At 37.4% G+C, this 23720-nt stretch overlaps 2 protein-coding genes across 4 annotated transcripts; one reads left to right on the top strand and one right to left on the bottom strand.

The window, feature by feature from the left end:
- The first annotated feature begins 10992 nt into the window (after positions 1 to 10992).
- On the top strand, positions 10993 to 13205 carry c1ql3b (complement component 1, q subcomponent-like 3b). Its single transcript, XM_079613091.1, has 2 exons — positions 10993 to 11842; positions 12847 to 13205. Exons 1-2 carry the CDS (start codon positions 11285 to 11287, stop codon positions 13024 to 13026), a joined length of 738 nt encoding a protein of 245 aa, XP_079469217.1. The 5' UTR covers positions 10993 to 11284; the 3' UTR covers positions 13027 to 13205.
- Positions 13199 to 23107, bottom strand: pter (phosphotriesterase related). Of its 3 annotated transcripts, none has more exons than XM_079613090.1 (5): positions 23012 to 23107; positions 19507 to 19951; positions 19071 to 19336; positions 17966 to 18106; positions 13199 to 16302 (listed from the first exon to the last, which is right to left on the bottom strand). In XM_079613090.1, the coding sequence occupies exons 2-5, from the start codon at positions 19936 to 19938 to the stop codon at positions 16092 to 16094; spliced, it is 1050 nt and encodes a 349-aa protein (XP_079469216.1). In that variant the 5' UTR covers positions 19939 to 19951; positions 23012 to 23107; the 3' UTR covers positions 13199 to 16091. The 3 variants fall into 3 exon arrangements, with proteins under 3 accessions (XP_079469216.1, XP_079469214.1, XP_079469215.1); XM_079613088.1 differs by having other exon boundaries at positions 22997 to 23094; XM_079613089.1 differs by lacking the exon at positions 23012 to 23107 and adding an exon at positions 22821 to 22959.
- Between the last annotated feature and the right edge of the window lie 613 nt (positions 23108 to 23720).

Here is a 23720-nt window from a genome sequence, read left to right as displayed (position 1 = left end):
TAAAGAAAAGCTCAGAAAATCACACAGAGAGTAAATTTACATGACAGTGATGTACTAAAGACATGTCAAAATGATCCAGTTCACATGGATTAGCGGAAACGACTAAAAACACTGTATTCTGCTGCCAGGTCAGGTCAGTAGGTGGTGATGTCACTTTGTAAAGAAACACTAGTGCCTATAGACTGAACACGTGATGTGCATGTGCATGCCATCACCGTTTTCACAGATTTGTGTTTTTGTAGTTTACACGGAGACGATAACGGTGTCATTTTCAAAAACGTGCGCTTTGACACCCGCTTTCAAAAGTTTGCGTTTACAGGCCCCCAAAACACCGTTGTCAAAAAAAAAGCACAAAAAGTTTTCAGTTTTTAGTTGAAAACGGTGTCTTGTAGATTTTTTTTGTCTGCGTGCAACTCAAACGCTCCACTATCTCTCAGGTATAAAGCGGCCTTGTGTCTGAATATGCCTACTTTCCTATTTGGTATGGCAAAACCATATATGAGACGAGTAATGCCTGAATTCATGGTATTCAAAAAAATTTAGTCAAAAAGTACCCGGATGGCCTTCTACATCCGGCGAGATTCTGAAGTGTGAATACGATACGACGAACACTTTACTATCCCATGAGGCCACAGGACTTCTGAATGACTTGACATAACTGATGCTGGTGGTCACATGATAAGGGCAACATGCCGAATGTAGTCCAGATTACATTCATGATACACACATTCATACTATATAGAACAGAACATTTTTTAGTGGTTGTGAATTAATTACTGGAGAGTATGCAATTTCGGACACAGCCCTGGTCTAGGGCTTTCTCCATTAAAAATAGCATTTGGGGAAACCGATTTGGTGTTTGCGCCGTTGAGAGCGTCAAAGGTTTCTATTTACAATGTGTGTGTGCAGCGTTGAGCGATGCAGCCAATCACAACACATATCTGTTGATTTCTTGAACGCAATGGCCAATCAGATAGTGTTTAAGTTAAAATCGGCTCACGAGTTCTGCATGCTTGCGAATCCTTTTGTCATAAACTAGCTTATAACAAACAAAGTGTAGACTTTATGTAGGCTAAAAAGATTCACTGTTTAGTGATTATAGTTTTGCTGCATTAGGTAAGGCCATGGTTTCTTATTATTCAAATTAGCTGCCATTCCAAATTACGCATACAGTATGCTTGGTTTTGTTTTTTTGACTCGTAACTTCAAACTATTTCATGACAATATATTTAAAGCCACACCGCGGAACTTTTGCGGAACTTTCACGTCTAGCGCCCCTAGAGGCCACAAGTGCCGCAGCACTGTCGCAAAAGTCTAGAAGACATCCACTTAATAAATGGACGGCCGTAAAGCGATACGTTCTCCAGGTCACATGACCTGGCCAACGACGGTCTGTCTTTTCCAAACTTACATAGGCGGTATTTCAAGAGGGCAGCCCCGCTCGGAGCATTAATAGTGTCAAACGCTGTATATTGGCCTGAGGAATCATTTAAAATAACTTGTATGTGTCAACTCTTTAGGTCACAAAGTCCACAGTGTGGCTTTAAATTATGTTTGAAGAATCACTTACCCTGAGTTCATCCAGCTTGAGTGCTGCTGCCATTAAAGCAAACGGGGCAATTAAAATAATGAGACATTCTGCATTTAGATTAGTTTTAAATGTAACTCAAATTGTTGTGCTGATAATTTGCAATCAACAAAATGTATTAAATAAGAAAAATACAAAATCAAGTTCACATTAGTGCTGTCAGATCGATTTACTATGGTAGCAACATTTTAGGTTTGATGGATTTAACTTAAATTTATATTTTTAAAAAGCATATTAAATTAACTGATATAATATTAAAGGGGTGGTATAATGCCCTTTTCACAAGATGTTTAATAAGTCTTTGATGTCCCCAGAGTGTGTATGTGAAGTTTTAGCTCAAAATACCCCACAGATATTTTTATATAGCATGTTAAAGTTGTCACTCTTTGAGGGTGACCAAAAACACACCGGTTTGTGTCTGTCCCTTTAAATGCAAATGAGCTGCTGCTCCCAGCAAAGGGGGCGGAGCTTCAACAGCTTTTTCCCCTCACACAGACATGCATTGAAAATTTCAAAAACTTTTAGCCTTTTATTTTCAAACCGGAGTCAGACATTGATGGAGATACTCAAGAGGAAGTGACAACATGTAGAAGCAACAGGACATTTCTGAATGGTTAGTTGATGAATTTATGTAGCTTATCTGTAGTTATCTTCTAGTCATTGATTAGCATATTCTGTCTTGATAATCTGTAAAGCGTGTTCAGGGGCGGAGTTTATGTAAATGCTAGGCTTGGTGATGTCACTAACCCTCAAGGAATGTTGTGTAGTTCCTACCAGCCGTTTGTTGTAGTCCTTAAAAAGCTATTTCTTTAAAAGCAAATATCTTCTTTTGCTTTGAAAGTTGAGCGTTGTAACTTTGCAGATGTAGTTTATGCTCAAACAGCAACATCACACTAACTAAAGTTAAAAAAGTGAAATCATAATCAACCACCCCTTTAACACACCAACTTACCAAAGCCCTAAAATCTGTTTTGTACATTTATAATACACAGACAACAGGTGGTAATGAGAAAAACAACACTTACTGTAGAATCAAAACGCATTAAAAGTATATTTTCCACATGCTGAGGTAATTGTTACGAATATACTGTATATGGAAGATGCACAGTGTCATACACACAAACACAAAACACCATCATGGCTTTGCATCATGGTTTATTTAACAACATAAGATGTAGCAATAAAACCTACATAACTGGTAAGGAAAAAAAATGAATAAGTAACATCAAATGTGAAGGAAATCTTGGAGTGTCTATTTACACGTTTTCACTGTGAATTATAAGATGACTGTACATTTAATAGTATTATACTATAAAAATATATGAAACTTACCATTAGATTTATTACAATTTTACACTAAGGGAACTTCGAAAGCATTTTTTTTAATACCTTTATAATTACGATAACATTTTTCTTTTACAGTGTATCTTTTTAAATGTGGTTTACAAGTTAATATTTTTAAAGTCAGGATTTTAGTTATGAAATAAACCACTTCTTTTTTAAAAACAATAAAACTAACCTTGACAGAGGAGCTTCTCTTTCTAAGATGCTTTTCATATTATGAAGCAAATATTTGAAGGTAATGCAACCAAAAAAAACAGTAAAAGTCATTACAATATCAACAACTTGTTCCAAGATGCAGTCAGCTCTGTATCTATAGGCACTGGAGTTGTTTGTGCTTATGTAATGGGTGAACATGCTCAGAGACCCTACTGGGTGTTAGCGGTTCAGGACTGGCACACGTTCACACCATGTCTCTCTCCTTCTGCTGTCCGTGACAGAGGGGAAGCATTACTAATCTGCCGCAAACAGAGCAACAGAGACTCTCAGAGATGGAGAGCCAGAGGAGATATAGAAAAACATGTATATGGAAGAGAGAAACAAGCATGTAAAACCACTTTTGTTCTGCTCTGACAATGAGTCTTCCCCGTATTACCGAGCAACATTTCCATGAAAAAGCCTAAGCCTAATCTGAATCACACCTGCGGTACACATTTGCTTGAGTCCGGGACCTAAAATAAACTCTGGAAACCAATCCATGATATTCATGAGATTCCCAGATTCACATGGTGCATCATGTTTAGCTGAAGATCAATGGGAAACTTGAAATGTGAGTTTGAAAGGAAAAAAAAAACCTTGAGTGTGAGGCTGAGGTGCCAGTTTTGAAACCCCACCGAACAATAGAGCTGCTGATTGCCATTTAGCTTTTTGTGTCTGCGTACCGGAGGGTTTGTTCTCGTAATGGCAAGAGCCTGACTAAATGCATGTCTTAATTGTAATGTTTAAAGGAACCACGCTGAGAATGGGAATGAAAGCAAAGAGAGTGACTCAAAAGGTGAGAAAGCATGAACGATGGAGGTTGAGGCAGCGTCTGGAATATAAAACCAAATCTTTGTGGTGTTTTTACATTGTTGCACTTGTTTAAAATGATAGTGATTAGACACACTTGTGCTATATGCTATTGTGCTATGCATTTCTGCAGAATTTTACACAGATGGAAAAATAAGGCATATGATTGATTTGCTAGTTAATAAGTGTTTTCGGTAAAGACTTTTGTGCGTTTCTACTGTATATTTACAGTGTATGAGTGCCATTTCATTATGTAAGATGCATACCACAATCACACATTTCAAAACGTTGCAAAAATGTCGTTTGTGGAACTTCAAGTGTGACTAAAGTACCCAAAAGTGTTCAAACACATTTAGTATTTCAAAGTTCACCGAGATCTCTCTAAGTTTGGTCTTCAATAGCACACCCACTTGTGAAAGAATGCGGATGGGCGAATATGTAGAAGTATACTAAGAAAATGATCAGGGTTGCCATGGTGATTGTGATAAATCTCTTTCTTATCAAGGTTATCCAATACTTTTCCTCCCTGCTGTCTGAGGAGTGTACAGAGTAATTGATCAATACTAGACTAGATCTATTGAGCAGAATTGGTGAAGTCAAAGATTTGTCAACTGTGCCGAAACACTCTCTGCAGCCCATATGTCCCCGTCAACAAACTCGATGTTTGCTTCAGTTTCGGGATTAATTAAAAGGTGCAGAGAATAATCATTAAGCCCTTTTGAATGCTTTACAAAGCAACGGCGGGCAAATCTGTGTATTAGAACAACAAGGTCCTATTCTTGTGGAATAACAAATTTGTTATTATTCTTCAAACCAGATGAGTCCTTCTTCCAGTCATTTAATTTAAATAGAAAATTTCTATAGACCCTTTCACACATACAGTCTTTACTGGTAAATTACCAGTAACAGATCATGTGTGAACAGGACCTTTTCAAATTTAACGGTAAATTGCACTGGGAAAAAAAACAGTAAATAAAATTTACTTCAAAAATATGCGTGCAAAAACTTGCCAAAGAAAAATTAAGTAAATTTCACATATGGAATTAAGTAAACTCTACTTAACTAAAATAAGTGAAATTAACAAAGAAAATAAATCATTTTAACTTGCCTAGTAAAATGTTGAGTAATATCTATTAAGTTAGATCAAGTTTCCTTTGCAATATATTTCACTCAAACAATATAACATTGAATTAAACCACATTTTTTTTTAAAGTATGTGCTTTACTTACAAATATCCCAGTAAATAATACGATAGATATTATGTGACACACTAAATCTACAAATGAAGTGAAGGCAGTGACCTCAATACTTGGTAGACAATACACAATGACGGTAACATTTGATGGATCGTTTTTGTGTTTGAATGTGTCATTTTGAGAAGAAAATGAACTCCAAATGTCACAAAATGGCAAGTTACTAATCCTAACAACAAAAGCAATGATAGAACAGAGTAAATACAGCTGGAAAACAGTGTTAAAAATCAACCACATGAATTATTCATGATGAATATCCAGTGCATGATGGGAACACCATCAAAAAAGTTGAGTAATTTTACTTAATTTTATAACGTTAATATTTACACTTTAATTTCTACACGCTTGAATTGAGTACTAATATAGAATTTACTTTGTGTTTTAAATTCTTGCCTGAACTAACTTTTTCATGTAGAAATTAAGTTTTTTTTTCTGTAGTATTTACTTCACCACAAAATAATTTTTATCAGTGTTGTCCCGGTGATTTACCAGTAAGGGAAGTTGTAACATTACCAGTAAATTAAGGTATAGACCTTATGCGCCAGAGAAACTAGCGTGCAGCCATCTTTAGAATATTGTCTTTGAACTTCTGTTTTTGCGGTCGCATCGCTACAGGAGTAATTCGCTTTTTAAGTGTATTAATGTAAAGTTAATGAAAGTTATCATGAGGATTGTAATGTTTAAAGCAGATGTCTTAACAAATTTCAGTAGACCAGGAAGATTTTGAAACGAGTCGTTTATATAAATAAGCAAGATCGCGCTGTGAAAATACAGACCGGAAAACAAAAGACAACGAGTGCAGCGCTGAAAAGCGGCGGGGCTACATAAGGTCTATATGCTACTTGGACATTTATAATAATTCATAATGATGTCAGACTACCAGATATCACAGGTACGTCTGCAACATGTCTTTTAAAGATCACTTAATCTGGAAAGCATCTGCTGTCAACTTACATCTGATAGACATCTTTAAGATGTCAGTTTAACATGCATTCTAAATCATAAACGTCGTAAAGACATTTTCTAAACATCTATTTGACATCTGACAGGAAACGTTCTATAGACGTATTGCAGAGGAGCAAACACTCTAAAAAAATACATCTTCCAGATGTAAACACGTGCATCAAATAGACGTCTCCAAGATGTACGTGTGCTACCAGCTCTGTGGCCAGTAAATCCCCCCACCGCCCCTCCCCTGCCCAATTCTCCAATCAGTACTTTTTACTTTTAATACATAAGTACATAAAAAAATCAAGTACTTTTGTTCTTTTACTCAGGTACAATTGAAAAGGAATAGGTTACTGGAGTAATATTTGAAAAGAGTATCTGTACATTTACTCAACTACTTCGTCCACCACTGGACAGAACTGTCAGTGTTTGTTGGTATAAATAAATCAATTTGAAGAATCCACAATTATGCTTGCATAGGGTGTGTGGATGTGCTGAAGTAAGTAAAGAAGTGTCTGGTTACATAAGTCTAGTTAATCATCCCTCGGCAGGAGTGAGTGGCAGCGCAGTGAGAGGCCATGCTTTGAGGGGGTGATGGTGTGGTCGCACCTACTCTTCCTTTCTGTTCATCTGCTCTCTCCATTCTGGCTCAGGCCCGGTGCCACAGACCTGCCGAGTGACAAACTTAACAAAGACCACAATAGAAACAATTAGTCACAGAGATCCACAGAAAACACGCTTCTGGAGAGGTCGTGGCTCGTGAAGCACGATGTTTGAGGTAAGCTGGAAACATAGAGGGAAAGCATCTACTTAATCACACCCCTTTACAGGGATATACCCATGTGTTTATTGATTTTTTTGTGACACAAAAGTTATTTTGAGCTGAATGTCCAGGACATTTTTCCATGCACCCGTAATGGTGTTGAATAGAAACTGGGGTTGTTAAGCTCCGAACATGATAAAGCAGTTTTCCACACAACTACTGCACTGAATAGAATATTTACATATCACACAGCTCACAAATACATACATTTTTATGTTAGGTTTACTTAATTTTAATCAATTTGTAATGCTAGTTGATGTTACTTGCGTTTTTTTTCATTTACTTTACGCATACACTTATGTACACCTTTTAATTAACATTTTTGCATTGCATAGAAAATGTTAAGTCGTGCTTGCAATGTTATGAATATATAAATATTTCAGTTTAATCTATTTATCTTTAAGTAATGGATGTTGAGCCAACGAATCACTTTTTTCAGTGTCTTTCAAAGGCACTGTAAATATAGCTGATTTAAAAAAAATTATTTCATGCCATCAGCTGGAGTTTACTGGTCTGCAATTGCCTTGAAATTTGATGCAATTTATTATCTTTTGTAATAGCTGTGTTATCAATATTAGTGTTTTTACGACACTAATATTGTGAAATATTATTACAATTTCAAATAAATGGTTTCTACACTGTAAAAAAATATTGTTGGTTTAACTTAAAAAATATACGTTACCTGGTTGCCTTAAAATGTTGAGTTCTCGGAAATTAAAAGGAGATTGGTTTAATCAACAGACTCTAAATATTATTTTATCTGAACCACATTAATTAAGTTGATTTGACAAAAGGAAAAAAAGTTGTGATAAATCATGAAAATAAATATTTACGTCTTTCAATATAATTTATTCCTGTGATCAAAGCTGAATTTTCAGCATCATTACTCCAGTCACATGATCCAAAAATCATTTTAATATGATGATTATGTATTTTGTTTGAGCTCATGTATGCATTTCACATACCCTGCAGGTGAGGAACATTTACATTTTTCGCATTTGTATCTTACATCGTCAGCAGCAGAACTTTGAGTTTTAATGTAAAAAAGTTTTTTTTTTCACTAGTCAAAGGGGATGTATAGCTTTAAATAAAATGTTTGCTTTTCTGAATACATTGACATTTAAAGTAATTACAGATTGACAATTTAAAATGTTATTTTCTCAGAGAAGTGTTTTTTTGTGCAGTTTGTAAGTAGAGGAATAAACTTTTTTGAACAATTGAAAAAAAAAATCAATAAGATTTGTTGTAGCCTACACTTTTTTAAAAGACTTTCAAAGAAATTAATCAAATTAGATTACATCAAATCAGTCACAAGTGAATTATAAGTACTCATATACAATAAGTTGTTTACTTAATTTTTTCAAGGCAACGGGATTCCTCAAAATTAAGTAGACAAAAGTTAAGTAGATTGCCATTTTTAAGTAATTGCAAATTAATTAGAATAAGTTAGTCCAACTTAAAATAAAAAGTTCAACACATTTTCTTTTGTTTTAATAACTTTTACTTGCCAGAGTAACTTGGAATTGTCAAGTTCGCATAACTCATTTATTTCAATTACACACAATATTGATTTACTTACAAAAGTGAGGAAACCTGTTGTCAACTGATCACTTTTTACACTAGGAAATTATCAGCATATAATACGGGACAGTTTAAAGATATTGAAGAGTTTTGTTTAAGGCACTTAGTTGAATGTAAAAAATATGTTTTTGCATGTTTACCACTGAAATATGGGAAAGCTATTATTTTCCAAGCTTGACCAACCCTTTGCCAACATATGATGGTGGTGGTTGAGGAGAGACCCCTTATTTGATAGTAAAGCTATAAAAATGGGGACTTGACTAGACTATAAGCTGTCCATTCAGATCTATATGTGGACAAACATGAAAATACAGACTTTGACATTGAAGTCAGACAATTTAGTATTGTATTTGGATCACCAAAAATTGCTTTTTGGCACTAAAAACTGGAGAGAAACAGACATGTACCAGGAGTGCACTGGCTGTTTTCAAAGTGCACACCAAAAAGTGAAGACCAAATACAGTCATAACCATCAATATGCTAAAAGTTTTGATAGAGCTGTCATGACTGAACTTTATTCAATCGCTCAATCGTCAAGATGGAGAAAACATTGAGAGCGCCACATTGTGCCTGTCTGCTTTTCAATCAACAAACAATTGCATAATCTTGTGTGCAATCTTCCCAAGGGCTTTTATGTGTTCATTTTGATTTTATTCGAGGTCTCAAGTAGACACGAGAGCATTGCTTATTGAACATCCGTTTACTTTTGTCCCCTATGCATTTAGATATACAACACAACGGTAGTGTGATACAAGTACACATTATGGGAAAAGTTGCTTGTTGGAGCACTGCTGTGCACATGAAGATGGCATGTGACTCATGATCAGCAGTGATCGTCCAATCACGCGGAGTCAACCACTGAGAATGCCAGCTGGAGAGGACAAGACAGGACACAAGTGCTCATTGACTCAGAGAGGGTGTGTGTGTGTGTGTGTACTGGTGCATCTGTGTCTGTCTGTGTACATACACTACAAGAGGTGTGAGTGAAGCAGTGAGCTTCTCATGCTAATCTATCATGCCTCTTCACACGAGATATGGCACGTGCACGAATGCTCTGTGTGAATACTATGGTTTATTGTCACAGTCTGAATGAATATCATTTCTGTTTTAATTAAACCTTTTCACAGGCCAGAGCTTTCTCAGGGAAGGGTGTAATACTCTTCATTATAGGCAGTGGATCTCTCTCTCATTCACAAATACCTGTCGTGCTTCAGTTTGACGAGGTGAGAACTTCATTGTGAGTCGCATTGATATTAATGTCTAAGATGACAATGTGTGGGACTTGTGCTCCATCACTCTGAATGGGTGGAATTGATTACATTTCTCAGGCTGATTTATGTAAGGAGAGACTTTGGGAGACACTGTTACTGGATGTGCAGAATAACAATTTACACGGATCACGAATGTTTGCAACCTTTTGTAGTTGTGTATGCTCTATGCTCACTACATTTATGATCAAAAATACAGTAAAAACACTGATAATGTTCAATATTATTACAATTTAAAATAACTGTTTTTTATTTTAAGATATTGCAAAATATATTTAATTCATCCATAGAGAGCAGCAGTCAGGATCTGGGGCAAGTCGAAGCACTCCGGAAATTCCGAGTAGTAATTATGAGTTCTAGTCGGAAACTCGTAATTCCGACATGGTGAAAGCACCTCAAGTAAGGCTTGCTATGCTGTCAAATAATTACATATATATTTATACATGTATTATACATATGAATTTAACATATTTTTTAATTAATCGTTTTTTTTTTATTTCTACGTAATTTTTTTGTCATCCGCAATGTCTTCGGTGTCACATGATTCTTCAGAAATAAATGTAATATGCTGATTTGGTGCTCAAAACATTTCTTATTTTCAATGTTGAACACGGTTTAATATTTGTATTGGCCTAAAAAAAACGTGATACATATTTTCCAGGATGAATACAAACGTCAAAAGAACTAAATTTTTCAAAAGAAAAAGTATATATATATTGTAACATTGTAAATGTTTTTACTGTGACTTTTGATCAATTAAATGCATCCTTACTGAATATGTATTAAGTTCTTTAAAAATAATTAATTATTGACCCCAAAACTTCAGTAGGCATATACATGCACAATTCATGAAACTGCAAAAATTTAAGAAATGTCAAATTATTGTAGGCTAATAGAAAAACTGTAAAAATGACAAAATAAAAAATGTTTTAACAAATTTGACAACACATCATAAGTGTTGTCAAATTATCTCCAACTTGACATTTAAGGAAAAAAAATATTATTTCACAGTTTAACAATCTTATTTGGCTATACAAGAAGCTAACAAAACTGGCTTTACTTTTTGATTTTGTGTCACTTTGTCTATCATCAATCTGTCTTTCTAAAGATACAGCTCACGTGCGCGCGCACTCTCTCTCTCTCTCACACACGACATACACACCCACCCTCAGGTGAGATAGCAGGGATGTAATGCATCTCTCTCACACACATTTCTGTTTGTTTCTCCAGTGTTTAACTTTCATTCGTTTTCTCCATACAAACTAAAACTTCGTTCGGGTGTCGTTTCCACCAGTCTTCATAGCAAAGTTAACTTACTTTCTCTGGAGCAGCAGGGAAGTTAAATTTGATAGATTTGGGCATCGCTTCTGCGCCGAGCACGATTGCGCGTAAATCTCAGCGCGAGGCGCGCCCGGTGCTGTCGAGACTGGGCGTCAGAGCGCGGGTGCTCGCCACGGGCGTGCTGGGTGTCGTCATGGTGCTGGTGCTGGTCATCCTCATCCCGGTGCTGGTCAGCGCGGCAGGATCCGACCCGCGCTACGATATGCTCGGCGCGTGCCGCATGGTGTGCGATGCGTCCGGAACGAAGTCTCCATCATCAGCACCGGCGGACAACCATTTAGTTCAGTCCCCACCAACTTTCATTCGCGGTACGAAAGGAGAGCCAGGGCGCTCAGGAAGGATCGGTCCGCGGGGTCAGCCGGGTCCGCCCGGACCTGCAGGTCCCCCGGGGGTCATAGGTGAACCAGGGCCACCTGGATTAGCCGGTCCGCCCGGAGTCACCGGTGTCATAAGCGCAGCGACGTACAGCACCGTCCCCAAAATCGCCTTCTACGCAGGACTCAAGAAGCAACACGAAGGATACGAGGTGCTGAAGTTTGATGATGTGGTCACTAACTTGGGCAACCACTATGACCCCTCGAGCGGTAAATTCACCTGCTCCATCCCGGGGATCTACTTTTTCGTGTATCACGTATTAATGAGAGGCGGTGACGGGACGAGCATGTGGGCTGATCTGTGCAAAAATAATCAGGTATTTCATAAATCCAGCTGTCACACTCCGCAGGTGCTATAGCATATTTATTTTATTCAGCAACGAATCGATAGTTTTGGTGCATAAGAAACATGCTTAACTTTGTATTATATATATATATATATATATATATATATATATATATATATATATATATGTATATTTAGAGAAACAGTAGTCAACATTTGAAGTGGATCAAAACCTGTCATCAAAGTTACATGAATTTTGAACAATAACCGTTCTTGTCTTAGGACACATTTGATGAACTTTTTTGATCCACTTCATACGTTGACTACTGTACATTATGTCTGTGTGTGTGTGTATATATATATACACTGTGTATACACACACATTCATTACATGTATAATATATAAATATAATACACACACACACCTTTATGTTAGATGTGAGTAATTGATTTGACAGCACTAATCAGTAGTAAATATTTGCAAAATAAACGTTTTGATATGTAGGCTATAAAATGTTTAATTAATTTTTTAAAAGTTGAATGTTTCTTACACACCAAATCTAGACTGAACAATACATATATATCTATTTTTATATATATTTAAAGTGATATTTTTCACTATTTACTTTACATTTGGTCTTAAGCATATTTTAATGATTAGATCATTATTACAAGTGATATATATATATATATATATATATATATATATATATATGTTCAGTAATTTCACTTTAATGACAATAACTGGGCAATTTGCATTGCCATTAAAGTTAAAGAACTGAAAATAAATATACATTATATATATATATATATATATATATATAATATTGTTCTCAGCCACATCTGATATTGCAACAACAACAAAAATCCAGGTTGTGCAGCATCAATATCATTTTTTTACAAACATGCCTTCTTCAGTGGACAGACTGAAATGTTGTCTTAAGTTAAGTGAATAACTTCCCAGGGATTTTGTTTTAAGTCTTTGGAAGTACCAAGGAGTCCTCACTTCATGTGCACTTCTCTCGTGAGATGCAGGTGCGTGCGAGCGCGATCGCGCAGGATGCAGATCAGAACTACGACTACGCCAGCAACAGTGTGATCTTACACCTGGAGCCCGGAGACGAGATCTACATTAAACTGGACGGAGGCAAAGCCCACGGGGGGAACAACAACAAATACAGCACCTTCTCGGGCTTCATGGTCTACGCAGACTAACCCCTGTGGAAGAAACGGCACTTCCAGACGAACCTCGCTCTGACGGCACGGAGGAAACAAAACAAGTGTAACCCCTCGAGCCTGTGAAGGATAAAAACTCATCGTCCGGTTGAGAACTATACATCTCCAAGCATGTGAACACACACACACACACACACACACACCAGTTTTTAGAGAAATCACTGTGATTTAGAAACAAATCTTACAGTGCATATTTATATATTTATTGAGAGATTAACCGGCAGAAAATCATCATTCCATTCCACACGTGCCTGACGTACACCGACACATGGCTGACCCCAAGAGGCTGTTACACAAAACCCGGAAACAGTTCACATGACATTTCTTTAATCATTTCTCATTCTTCGCACACTAAATGTCACATGTAAACCACGATTCTATACTGTTTTATATCAATGTTTTCATTTTAAAAATATGACCACTGTCTGGTATGTGCAGTGTCTTCGAAACAAATTGTGAATAAAATATATTGTATGATTTGCATGCGTGTAGAAATTTCCTACAATACTAAGCATCATATATAGTGCAACTACATCAATCAACAAATTAAATTCTATGAATATCTTTGACTATTTAGAAATGTTTTAGCTTTAAAAGCACTAAAACTAAATGCTGCTGTAAAATATCCTCCTCTATATCCACAAAAGAATTAAAAAAAAAGGGAATTAGTTTTGTAAGCAAAATACTCATGCTAGAAAAGTCACCAGCAATAAAAAAGAATTGACATTTTTTGGAAAATCAGCTTTCATGTAGTGTGTAATATAGCTGTGTGTGAATGTGAAAGGTCTGCAAAGTTTTAAAGATTAAAGTGCACCAAATAAAATGATTGCCTCCTGAAAGAACGAACCGATTCTGAACTTCCGAAACGAGTCGTCAGCAATTCCTGTCTCCTGTCTCACTTCCTGTTTTGAAGCTTAGTGCACAGACTCTTGGGAAGAGTTTTATTATTATTTTATCATTATTCACTTTCAAAGACTTTTCGGATGTATTTAAACGACTCTCAGTTTAGTGCTTTGAAAATCAACAATTATTAAACGCATTTAAAGGTGAATCCAGCTGTAAGGGAAAGGGAAGCTAAGCGTTCTAAAAATCTAAATAATTTGGATAATAAAGTCTTTAGAATACATAATATTGACTCATCCCAGTGGTTAAAATTTGATGCATTTCATTTTATAAAGCTTTTTGTTTTGAGAATGTTACCATAGACATTTTAAAAAACATGTTGCTAACTTGCTACCCAAACATTTAGTTCTTTAATATAAGAATTCTCTGAAACAATTAAAATCATTACTGGATGAATCAGTGATTTTTAACAAATCTCTTGAAATGAACAATTGAATGACAAATAAATTTTTTAAGTCACTTGTCGCCACCTACTGGTGTAACGATGTAATAGATACAATCTTTCAAAAGGTGATTTACTCCATTTTGTTCGCTTCCGTAGACATCAGCGTTTCGCCAGTATTTCTGTGATAATGTGAATTACTGTAACAGAAATAATGATGTTCGTTGTGATCGTACTCGTCAAAGGTTTAAAAGACGGAGCCGAATCTACAGTAGGGAGATTCAAGATGGGTCTTTGAATCGAGATTGTGATCTTTCAATGATTAATCGTGCAGTTTTATTGCGCTATGTTTTTGGACTGAATTCGTATCACTTTCGTAGGCTATTGAGAGAATAAAATATAGAAATCCCTTTCATTTATATTGCCAATTACATCACCAATTTAAACTGGAATGCAATCATATATGCCATCTGACCAATAAGAGCAGAGTAGACCAATCACAAGACTGGGCCATCTGACCAATCAGAGCAGAGTAGACCAATCACAACAGACTGGGTCATCTGACCAATCAGAGCAGAGTAGACCAATCATAACAGACTGGGCCATCTGACCAATCAGAGTAGACCAATCACAACACACTGAGTCATCTGATCAATCAGTGCAGAGTAGACCAATTACATCAGACTGGGTCATCTGACCAATCAGAGCAGAGAAATCTCTTGGAAAAATGGGGTTTAGAGAGAATGAATCTTCAAATTAATTGTTTTCAGACTCTTTGAGAAATGATGTGAGGTGCAATGAAAATTAAAGTGTTTTCTGACATTTGATGAATGTAAATATATTGTAGGAGGCCTCCAAAACAAAATTAGAAACCTTTAAAATAGCGCAATAGGATAAACGGGGTAAGATGTTTTGATATGCCGTCATCTAATGAGAACGTTATGGATGACTCACACGGCATGATTGTTTTTAACATTACCTTGCTGTTACACAGGAACAGAGCAACTGACAGAGTCATTATTTTACTAGAGTCGCCGCTGTGAGCGGCCACCTGCTCCAGAGGAACTCCTCTCTGTCCTGCACAATGACCTGTCACAACGCACGACTTTCAATTAAATGATGCGCTGTGAAACATCAGGCTCGCCAAAGTGAACGTGTACGGCAAGCAGTCTCACTTTAGGCATGCAGTCAAATCCAACCACCTTAGTGCTAACAGTCAGTTGTTGTAAAGGGGCATCTTTACATTCAGCATGATATTGCCATTAACTTTTTAAGACGTTTGCAGCTACACAATACAAGCAAGCACATTTTGCACATTATTAGTGTGTGCGATTGATTAATAATGAGTTTTGCGCATGCTAATTTAATTAGAACTTTGATAGCACCATTTGTTCATTGTGATTCCCGGAGTTTAATTATTAAGTCTAATTACTTAATAGCATGTTCTTTGGTAGTTCATCAAAGAAAAACAAAGCACCCATTTTCTATGACTCAGAGCCATGTTTTTATTTTAACCACTTTTTTTGTGGTGAGAGAACTTTAATCATTGAAGCCTGGTGAATATTTGATTTTTGAACATTTTAAGTCTAGTTAGTGTGATCTATGAGTCCCAACTTGGACATCTTACGTGGATTAACGTTCACCTAAGTATGGAATTTAGCACCAAAATCAAGTGGACAACAATGTTCTTAACAATTAAAGGTAGAAATTAATTTTTGGTATGTTAACTTGAAGTAAATCAACTTTTAAGGCAGTCGCTTTATTTAAACGTCAGCCAGTGTTTAGGATTCTCAATCAGTATTTTGTCCACCTGGTTCTGAGTGATTCCTCGAGACAACATTTTGGGAACAATATTCTTCAGGATGTGGGAGTAGCCATGACCGCCATACTTGGTCAGTCTGTGCTTGGTGTGGATATCATGGGCGATGAGGATTCGGTCTTCATAACCTTCCTTGATCAGAAAGGCCAAGCTGGTGGAACAAGACAAAATGACTCAATGATCTGTTGACAGTGTATAAAATGGATAGTCTCATTAAATTTGTGCATCAATCAAATTTGCATGTTTAAAGAAACACCGGGTGTGTTCACACTTGCCATGTTTGGTTTGATTAAAACGAACCCTGGTGCGATTGCTCTGTTAGTGCGGTTCATTTGTATAAGTGTGAACGCTGCCATCTGAACCCCTGGTGCCACCAAACAAGCGGACCGAAATGAAAAGTTGAGTCTCTGTCCACTTCCAAACGACACGGTTTGAATTAAATATGAACGCAACACGGACAGAAGACATGCAAACGTACCAAATCAGGACATGTCACAACATGCGACCCTAAAAGGACAGAATGCTCAACAAACTTGTTTTTTTTCTCGCAAGTTGCAAATCGCGATGTTGCCCCTCACAGTTCGGTACAGGCATCAGAACCGCGTCTCCTCAAAGCAAATCTGTGTTTGTGTGTGACGGAGGGATTCCTGACGCTGTTTTGACTATTTCACAAGCTCTTCACGAGTTCTCAGCTGGTCAAAATACCATCATATGTGGCTACGCACATACAACGAGAGCAGTTATCCCAGAATACAGCATTGTTTTAGATGTTCGGTAAGTTCCGTCGTGAAATAAAACCCGACCAATCAGGTTGTGAACATATCCCTATGCCTTTAGGTTCGGTGTGAAATGCCAGTGTGAACGCCATGCGAACCAAGACTAAGGGCCCTATCATACACACGGCACAATGCGGCACCAGGCGCGACGCAAGTGTTTTTTGCTAGTTTCAGCAAAGTCCTTTGCAAGTCCTGTGCCACGTTGATTAAATAGCAAATGCATTTGCGCCCATCTGTGCGAACATGGGCGTGCTAGTCTGAAAACGAGGTGTGTTCAAGCGCATTGTTGGTGCGTTGCTATTTTGAGGAAACTGAAATAGACTGAGCCAATGACCACAAAAACCTGGTCTAAAGTCAATGGCGCCATTTTTTTTATTTGAAGAGCGAGTTAGTAATATGCGCCTATAGGCGGGTCCACAACATGCGTACACTTTGTCCCGTAGATGTTCTGCTTGCGCTTTAACCTCGCGCACGAGCTGATCCGTTTTGTCGCTAGAAAAGCGTTCAGTTTTTCCGCTTGAAAATTCAGCCATTTAAATAGCGAATCCGCCACTGGCTTTGCGCTTGAGAGCATTTTGGAAGCGCAGTTTTTTTTTTTTCAGTTGAGAAGCTTCGTTGCTATGATACAGAATATCCATTGGCCGGTGTGATATTAGTCCCGCCCCTCCTCCAGTGTGATTGGACGGTTGGGTAAAAAGTGACAGTGATGAGTGCTGCGTTTTACCCAAAGTAGAACATTCCTCAACTCTCGACGACCTGTAAAAAAATGCTGAACGCTCAGCGTGAAAAACTGAAAAAAACGCTTTGGTGGACACGGCTTAAGTGCGCTTGCGCCGTGCGCTTTAGACCATGAGCTTAGATCGGTAAAACAGGGCCCAATTTTTTTTTTTTTTTGGTCCGGACTAAACGGACCAAGCTAATTGAACTACAAGTGTTAACACACCCACAATCATGTACTGTACGGATTACCAGAAAAATAAAAAGAGGCAGATGCTTATGACCCATCTAATGTATTTCTTGTTGGAGGCAGATACTCACTTCTGAACTCTCACGCTGTCGCTGGGCATGTCAACACGAAGGTTGAACGGGTAATTCAGCAAGTCTGTGCCAAAGAGGTCATATTCAAGGTAGCTTCCCATCTTTGCAAACTCCAGAAGCTCTTGATGATCAAATATGGTTCTATAAGGGACACACAGAAGAGCGTTAAAGGCATGACATATTTTTGTAGGTCAAAATCCAGATACAAAGTAACCATTTTAGCACGTCCGGTTCCATCGTCCTTTTCCAACGGGTTTGCGGTTAAATGCTTGAAATAAGGTCTGTGGTAAACAAGCTCAGGATATATTCACGTTGACTTTCTAACTCGCAATTACAACTTTATATCACGCAATTCTGACTTTATTTCTCAGAATTGCAAGATATAAAGTTGCAATTGCGAGTTATAAAGTAAAAATTGCGTGATATAAAGTAAAAATTGCGCATTATAACGTCAGAATTACGTTATAAAATCAGAATTGCATGTTATAAATCTCACAATATGACATCTTTTCTCAGAATTGCAAGATATAAAAGTTGAAGATATAAGAAGTTGATTTATACTGCCATTCAAAAGTTTGGAGTCAGCATGATTTTATTTTTAAAGAAATTAATACTTCAGCAAGGATGCATTAAATTGATAAAAAAATCTATTTCAAATAAATGGTGTTGTTTTCAACCTTCTATTCATCAAAGAATCCTGAAAAAAAAGTATCAGTTTCCACCGGGTTTCAACTTTTTTTAACATTGGTAATAATTAACACCAAATTGGTAGTCGATTAACACCAAATCAGCCGATTAGAATGATTTCTGAAGGATAATGTGACACTGAAGACTATATTAAAACAGAAAACAGTTATTTTAAATTGTAATAAAAATGTCACAAATTGACTGTTTTTATTGTACTTTGCCTTGGTGAGCATAAGAGACTTATTTCGAAACAATTACAAAAAAATGTTAATGGTAGTGTATTTGCATAATACTGACAACCCTGGTCTCTCTACATATTGTTATCAGACAGCTGTTCATATTTTGTGGTTTTCTTCCTCATAGCAAACATTTATGGAACATGTTCCAGTATGCAGATGTTTATACCACCTCTTCTTACCTGTCAAGATGAGACATGACCGTTTTGGAGATATCTCCACCGGCTTCCTGCAGAATGCGGATGACCTCTCCAGGGGCGGCTGTGTCCCGTCCAGGGTGGATGATGACGGGGCAGCCGAGCTGAGTCTGAGCGTGAGCGGTGGCTCGCAGGACCTTTTTCTCACTCTCTGTGATTGGCCAGCCAGTGCCGATCTCTCCAATCACGCCGCAGCGGATTTCTGTGCCGTCTGCTCCGTGGAGCACCTCGCTGACAATGATGTCAGTAAGCTTGTGGAAAAAAAGATGACACATATGAGAAATCTAGAGGTGTGCGCGATATATTGTTTATGACAATATCGTAATTGTTGATTTGGTCTCATTCTAAAGTTAAGCCTTAACAGAAATGTGGTAAGCAAAACAACACACAGTGGTGTAGTCACAAGACCACACGCTCACACCTTCTCAACGGTCATCTTGCGCGTCTCATCTGAGTGGGTCACGTCCACATAGTACCCCGCCCCAGCCACGACATGCACACCCGTGTCCTTCGCCAGCTGACGCAGGACGGGCAGGTTTCGGTTGATGCCCGTGGTGGTGTTCTCCACTATGGATCCGCCTCCTGCTTTACGGTAACACAGCAACTCTTCCTTCACCGCCTCGATCTCCTGATTCAACAGCAGGTTCTCTTGGTGGCTGTATGGATTCTGCTGCAACCAGTGAAGATGCTTGATCTCAATGGGAGCTGCGGCGAGACCCTCGTCTCCAGGTGCTGGGGGAACGTGGCTGCACTCAAACGTCATTGTGAGGTGTTCGTGCGTCATGGTACGGCCCAGCTGATCAGGCTCGATCAGACCAAGAACTGTCTGCACCTTACCGCTGCGCTCAGACATGGTTTCGGTGATCCTGTCCAACAAACAGTTACAGTCATTAATATAATTCCGCTCGGACAGTGTGAAATTTGATTTAAAGTAGGGGTGGATATACCGGTAGACACGATTAACCGGTAGAAATTTGTCAACCGGTTGAGATTTTGGACTACGGCTGTGAAAACTAAATAAAAGTTTGTGTTTACATAATAAAGTGTGTGTACTGTGTATAATTATTTAGTATAAATACACAAACATGCATGTATACATTTAAGAAATATTTGCATGTATATACTGTATATTTAGGCCTATTTATAATTATATTATATATAAATAACACATTTTCTTAAATATATACGTGAATGTGTGTGTATTATACAATATAATTATGCATGGTACACACACATATATTATGTAAACACAAAAGCGAAGCAATTTGGAAGCGATTAATCGAGATTTTACAGCCCTATGTTGGACCATCGTGTCTATCGCGGTAACGCTCATGTGACATTGCTGTGTGCAGTCACGAAAGCTTATCGTTTGCCGTTTACATGCATTTATAAACATTGCGGTTAAAAAAAACAGTCGATTTTAAAACGTAGAAGCGCAATAAGCAGAGAAAGTGAACTCTTTTCAGTACATGAAGCCGCTGTTCATAGTGCGCGCGTGAATTGAATTGAGTGCTTTTTGCCACCTAACTGGGCTTGAATGGTTAAACGCATAACTTGTGTCATCATAATAACAAAGTATTTGCAGGTAAACATTAATTTATGTCTTAAGTGAATGTAAACGGTTGAGAAAGAAAACGCACAAGTATATTGGATCAGTGCAGTCGGTCTTAAAATGACAGCATCCAAATTTCCCTGCTGTCTATTAAAGGATAATTCCGGTATTTAACACCTTGAGTCTATATTGTAGTTTGTTTTGGATGAACAAGAGTGGTGGACAACATTTTTTTGACAATGGTTCCTCTCTCGAGTTTTTGACTATACAAGAATTGGCCATGGACCCATTTAACATTGGAGTCAATGGGCATGTCCGAAAATGTAATTTAAAACAGCCAATAATGTTCGTTTACAAAACTGTTAAACTCACCGAGTGATTAGTGATGTTCGTTGATGTTCCAGAAACAAAAAGTGTTGCGAAATACAGTTTCTGTCGTGTTTTATTCGTCATTTTGTAAAATCCCATTGAATTCTGTTGAAGGACTGAGTGCTCGTTAATATGAATGCGCTACCGGAAACGGAAAGGGGGCTGTTTACATTTGCTCGATGTAGTCTTTTTGCTCGCTTCCGTTTCTCATAAGGCTAGCGAGCAGAGCAACTGTGCTCCGGGAGAGTAAGCGAAATAAACAAACAAAACCTTCATTAATTGTTACTTGTAACATGGATTATGAAAAGTGGATTATGGAGGACCCGCTCGATTTTGAGTTTGACGGTCGAGGATACCAAGACGTGTCCACTGACCAGTGCAATATGAAGTTGAACTCGACTGTGACCATGAGTGTCCCGCGAGACATAAACATCGGTTATCGCCATCAAGTGGTCGGGAGTGTGCTAACGCTTCAGATTCAAATATTGAGCGGAAGTTACACAGTTGTGAAGTGTCTGAAAAAATAGTTCCACTATAGCAAAATAAACGGATTGGAATCATATATTGCGACGATATATTGTTTATAATCATCAACGAACACCACTAACCACTCGGTGAGTTTAACAGTTTTGTAAACGAACATTATTGGCTGTTTTAATGACATTTTCGGACATGCCTATTGACTCCAATGTTAAATGGGTCCATGGCCAATTCTATTATAGTTAAAAACTCGAGAGAGGAACCATTGACAAAAAAATGTTGTCCACCACTCTTGTTCATCCAAAACAAACTACAATATAGACTCAAGGTGTTAAATACCGGAATTATCCTTTTTTAGTTGTTAAACAACTAAAAAAAAAACAGAAAATCTGTCACTGCTCTTGACTAAATCACTTTTCTAACTTTTATAATACATTTATATTTAACAGTACATATATACACACACACAAGACTATACATTGTTTTTTTTATATAGATTTGATTACTAGGCCTATATATAGCTATGCTTGAAAGTCTTTTTAGGCTAGTATTAGTTTTTTAAATGATATTGAAAATGGTGAGAATTATAAAATTTCAATGGTATCATTTAATATAATTAAAACCTAATTTAAAGCAAAAATAACTATCGTGATATAGGCTATCGTTATCATGACATAAAATAACTCAAATAGTGATAAGATTTAGGTCATTTTGTCCATCCCTAGAAAAAATTACTTAAACCTCCTTTTCTCTACTCTATTTAAACCAAGAAAGAAAGAACTGCAGAAGAAGTGACAGCTTGGCTGTGTAAAATTGTAAATGACTCATCTTGGCTGAGTCTCATGTAACGGGTTAGAGTCTAGACACACCTTGCTGGTTCGGACTTTGCACTGATTGAAGACTACAGACATTGCATTGCAAACATGCATTTGATGCTTGTGTCTAGTAATTTCCAAATATGGATTACAGAAGTAAATGCACTTGCAATGCATGTAAACAGATGCATATATGCACGTGCCATCGAGATGTTTAACAGTCCGAATACCTGCTTTACTAAACCCTGCTGTCTATTTAACGCTGTAACATTTAAAGTAGTTCAAGATCATGCGCAAAATAAGATGCAACCGTGTTCATAAGATTGAGATTCTAAAATAAACTGAACGCAGAACTACTGCACGGGCTGCGAGACTTCCTCAATCATAACAACCGTTAAAAGTCACAAAACAGACGATTAGCATGCAGTGTAACTAGCTGTTATTTTAAATTCACACGGCGTTATGCAGTTAGAGATTCATGATAAACATTGAAATAGAGCGCAAAGTGAAAAACAAGACCTGCAGGTGAGCTCAACTTCGAGTCTGCAGATTCAGAACTGACAACGAGAGTAATGTATTCTCGCGCTTTTATGCATATATCGCGAGACACAGCTTTCACATTCAGATTTAAACACTATAATCTGAGGTGCACAAAACTGAATAGGTTAGTTAAAACAGTACAATTAAATACGTACGTATGAATGCAGTACCTCTAGTTTGAAGATGCGGTTCCGTTTGCACAGTTAGCCTGTTTTTAAACTTTGAACTTATGCCACGCCCCTTTCTGTCCACTGCCGTTTGTGAGAAGTGCACTTATTATGTAAGGGCCCTTTGTGGAAATCAGGATTCGGAAAATACATGCTCCCTCAGTGCCATAATGAAATAAAGCATGTTATAATGAAAAATAATATTTGGAATTGGAAATTATTTATCATTATGAAGCTGAAATCCAGCCTGCTATTTTTTTGATTGGTTGCGAATGGAATGTTATACCAGTAATTGTTGTTTCCATGGGAATCCATGGTGGAAAACAACTAAACCAGCTAAGACCAAGAGCCAGTTTTATAAACACACTGTGTTTTAACACACTTTCAAACAGTTGACGGTGGCTAAGAATTACTATGCAGTCATGGCAAACTCATACACGTTTGGAACAACTTGAGGGTGAGTATGATGACATAGTTTTAATTTTGAGGTGAACTGTCCCTTTAAGAACTAGTTTGACATTGATGTGCTTCTACATTATTTAATTTCTATGCCCTGCTGTTATTTTCACAGCCTAATGAAAACAATTTGCTACTTGTGTTTGTAGCCTGATGGATATCAGAAATCTTGATAAGTTCTTTGTCAATCAAATCAACTGACTAACCCAAATCTGCTTCCCGCATTGGGAAAAGCCATTAGTATGCAACAAAGTGC

The sequence above is a fragment of the Phoxinus phoxinus genome (assembly GCF_949152265.1).
Source record: "Phoxinus phoxinus genome assembly, chromosome: 5".
Lineage (NCBI taxonomy): Eukaryota > Metazoa > Chordata > Actinopteri > Cypriniformes > Leuciscidae > Phoxinus > Phoxinus phoxinus.
Note: the sequence above shows the minus strand (reverse complement) of the source record. Positions and strands in the feature narration are given on the sequence as shown.

Bases quoted from the DNA above. Each gene is read 5' to 3' on its own strand.
- c1ql3b (XM_079613091.1), top strand. From the start codon at position 11,285: ATGGTGCTGGTGCTGGTCATCCTCATCCCGGTGCTGGTCAGCGCGGCA. The intron at 11,843-12,846 runs GTATTTCATAAA...CGTGAGATGCAG, and splicing joins ATCTGTGCAAAAATAATCAG to GTGCGTGCGAGCGCGATCGC.
- pter (XM_079613090.1), bottom strand. From the start codon at position 19,938: ATGTCTGAGCGCAGCGGTAAGGTGCAGACAGTTCTTGGTCTGATCGAG. The intron at 19,337-19,506 runs GTGTGAGCGTGT...TTTTTCCACAAG, and splicing joins GCAAGATGACCGTTGAGAAG to CTTACTGACATCATTGTCAG. The intron at 16,303-17,965 runs GTGAGTATCTGC...TTGTTCCACCAG, and splicing joins GACAGCGTGAGAGTTCAGAA to CTTGGCCTTTCTGATCAAGG.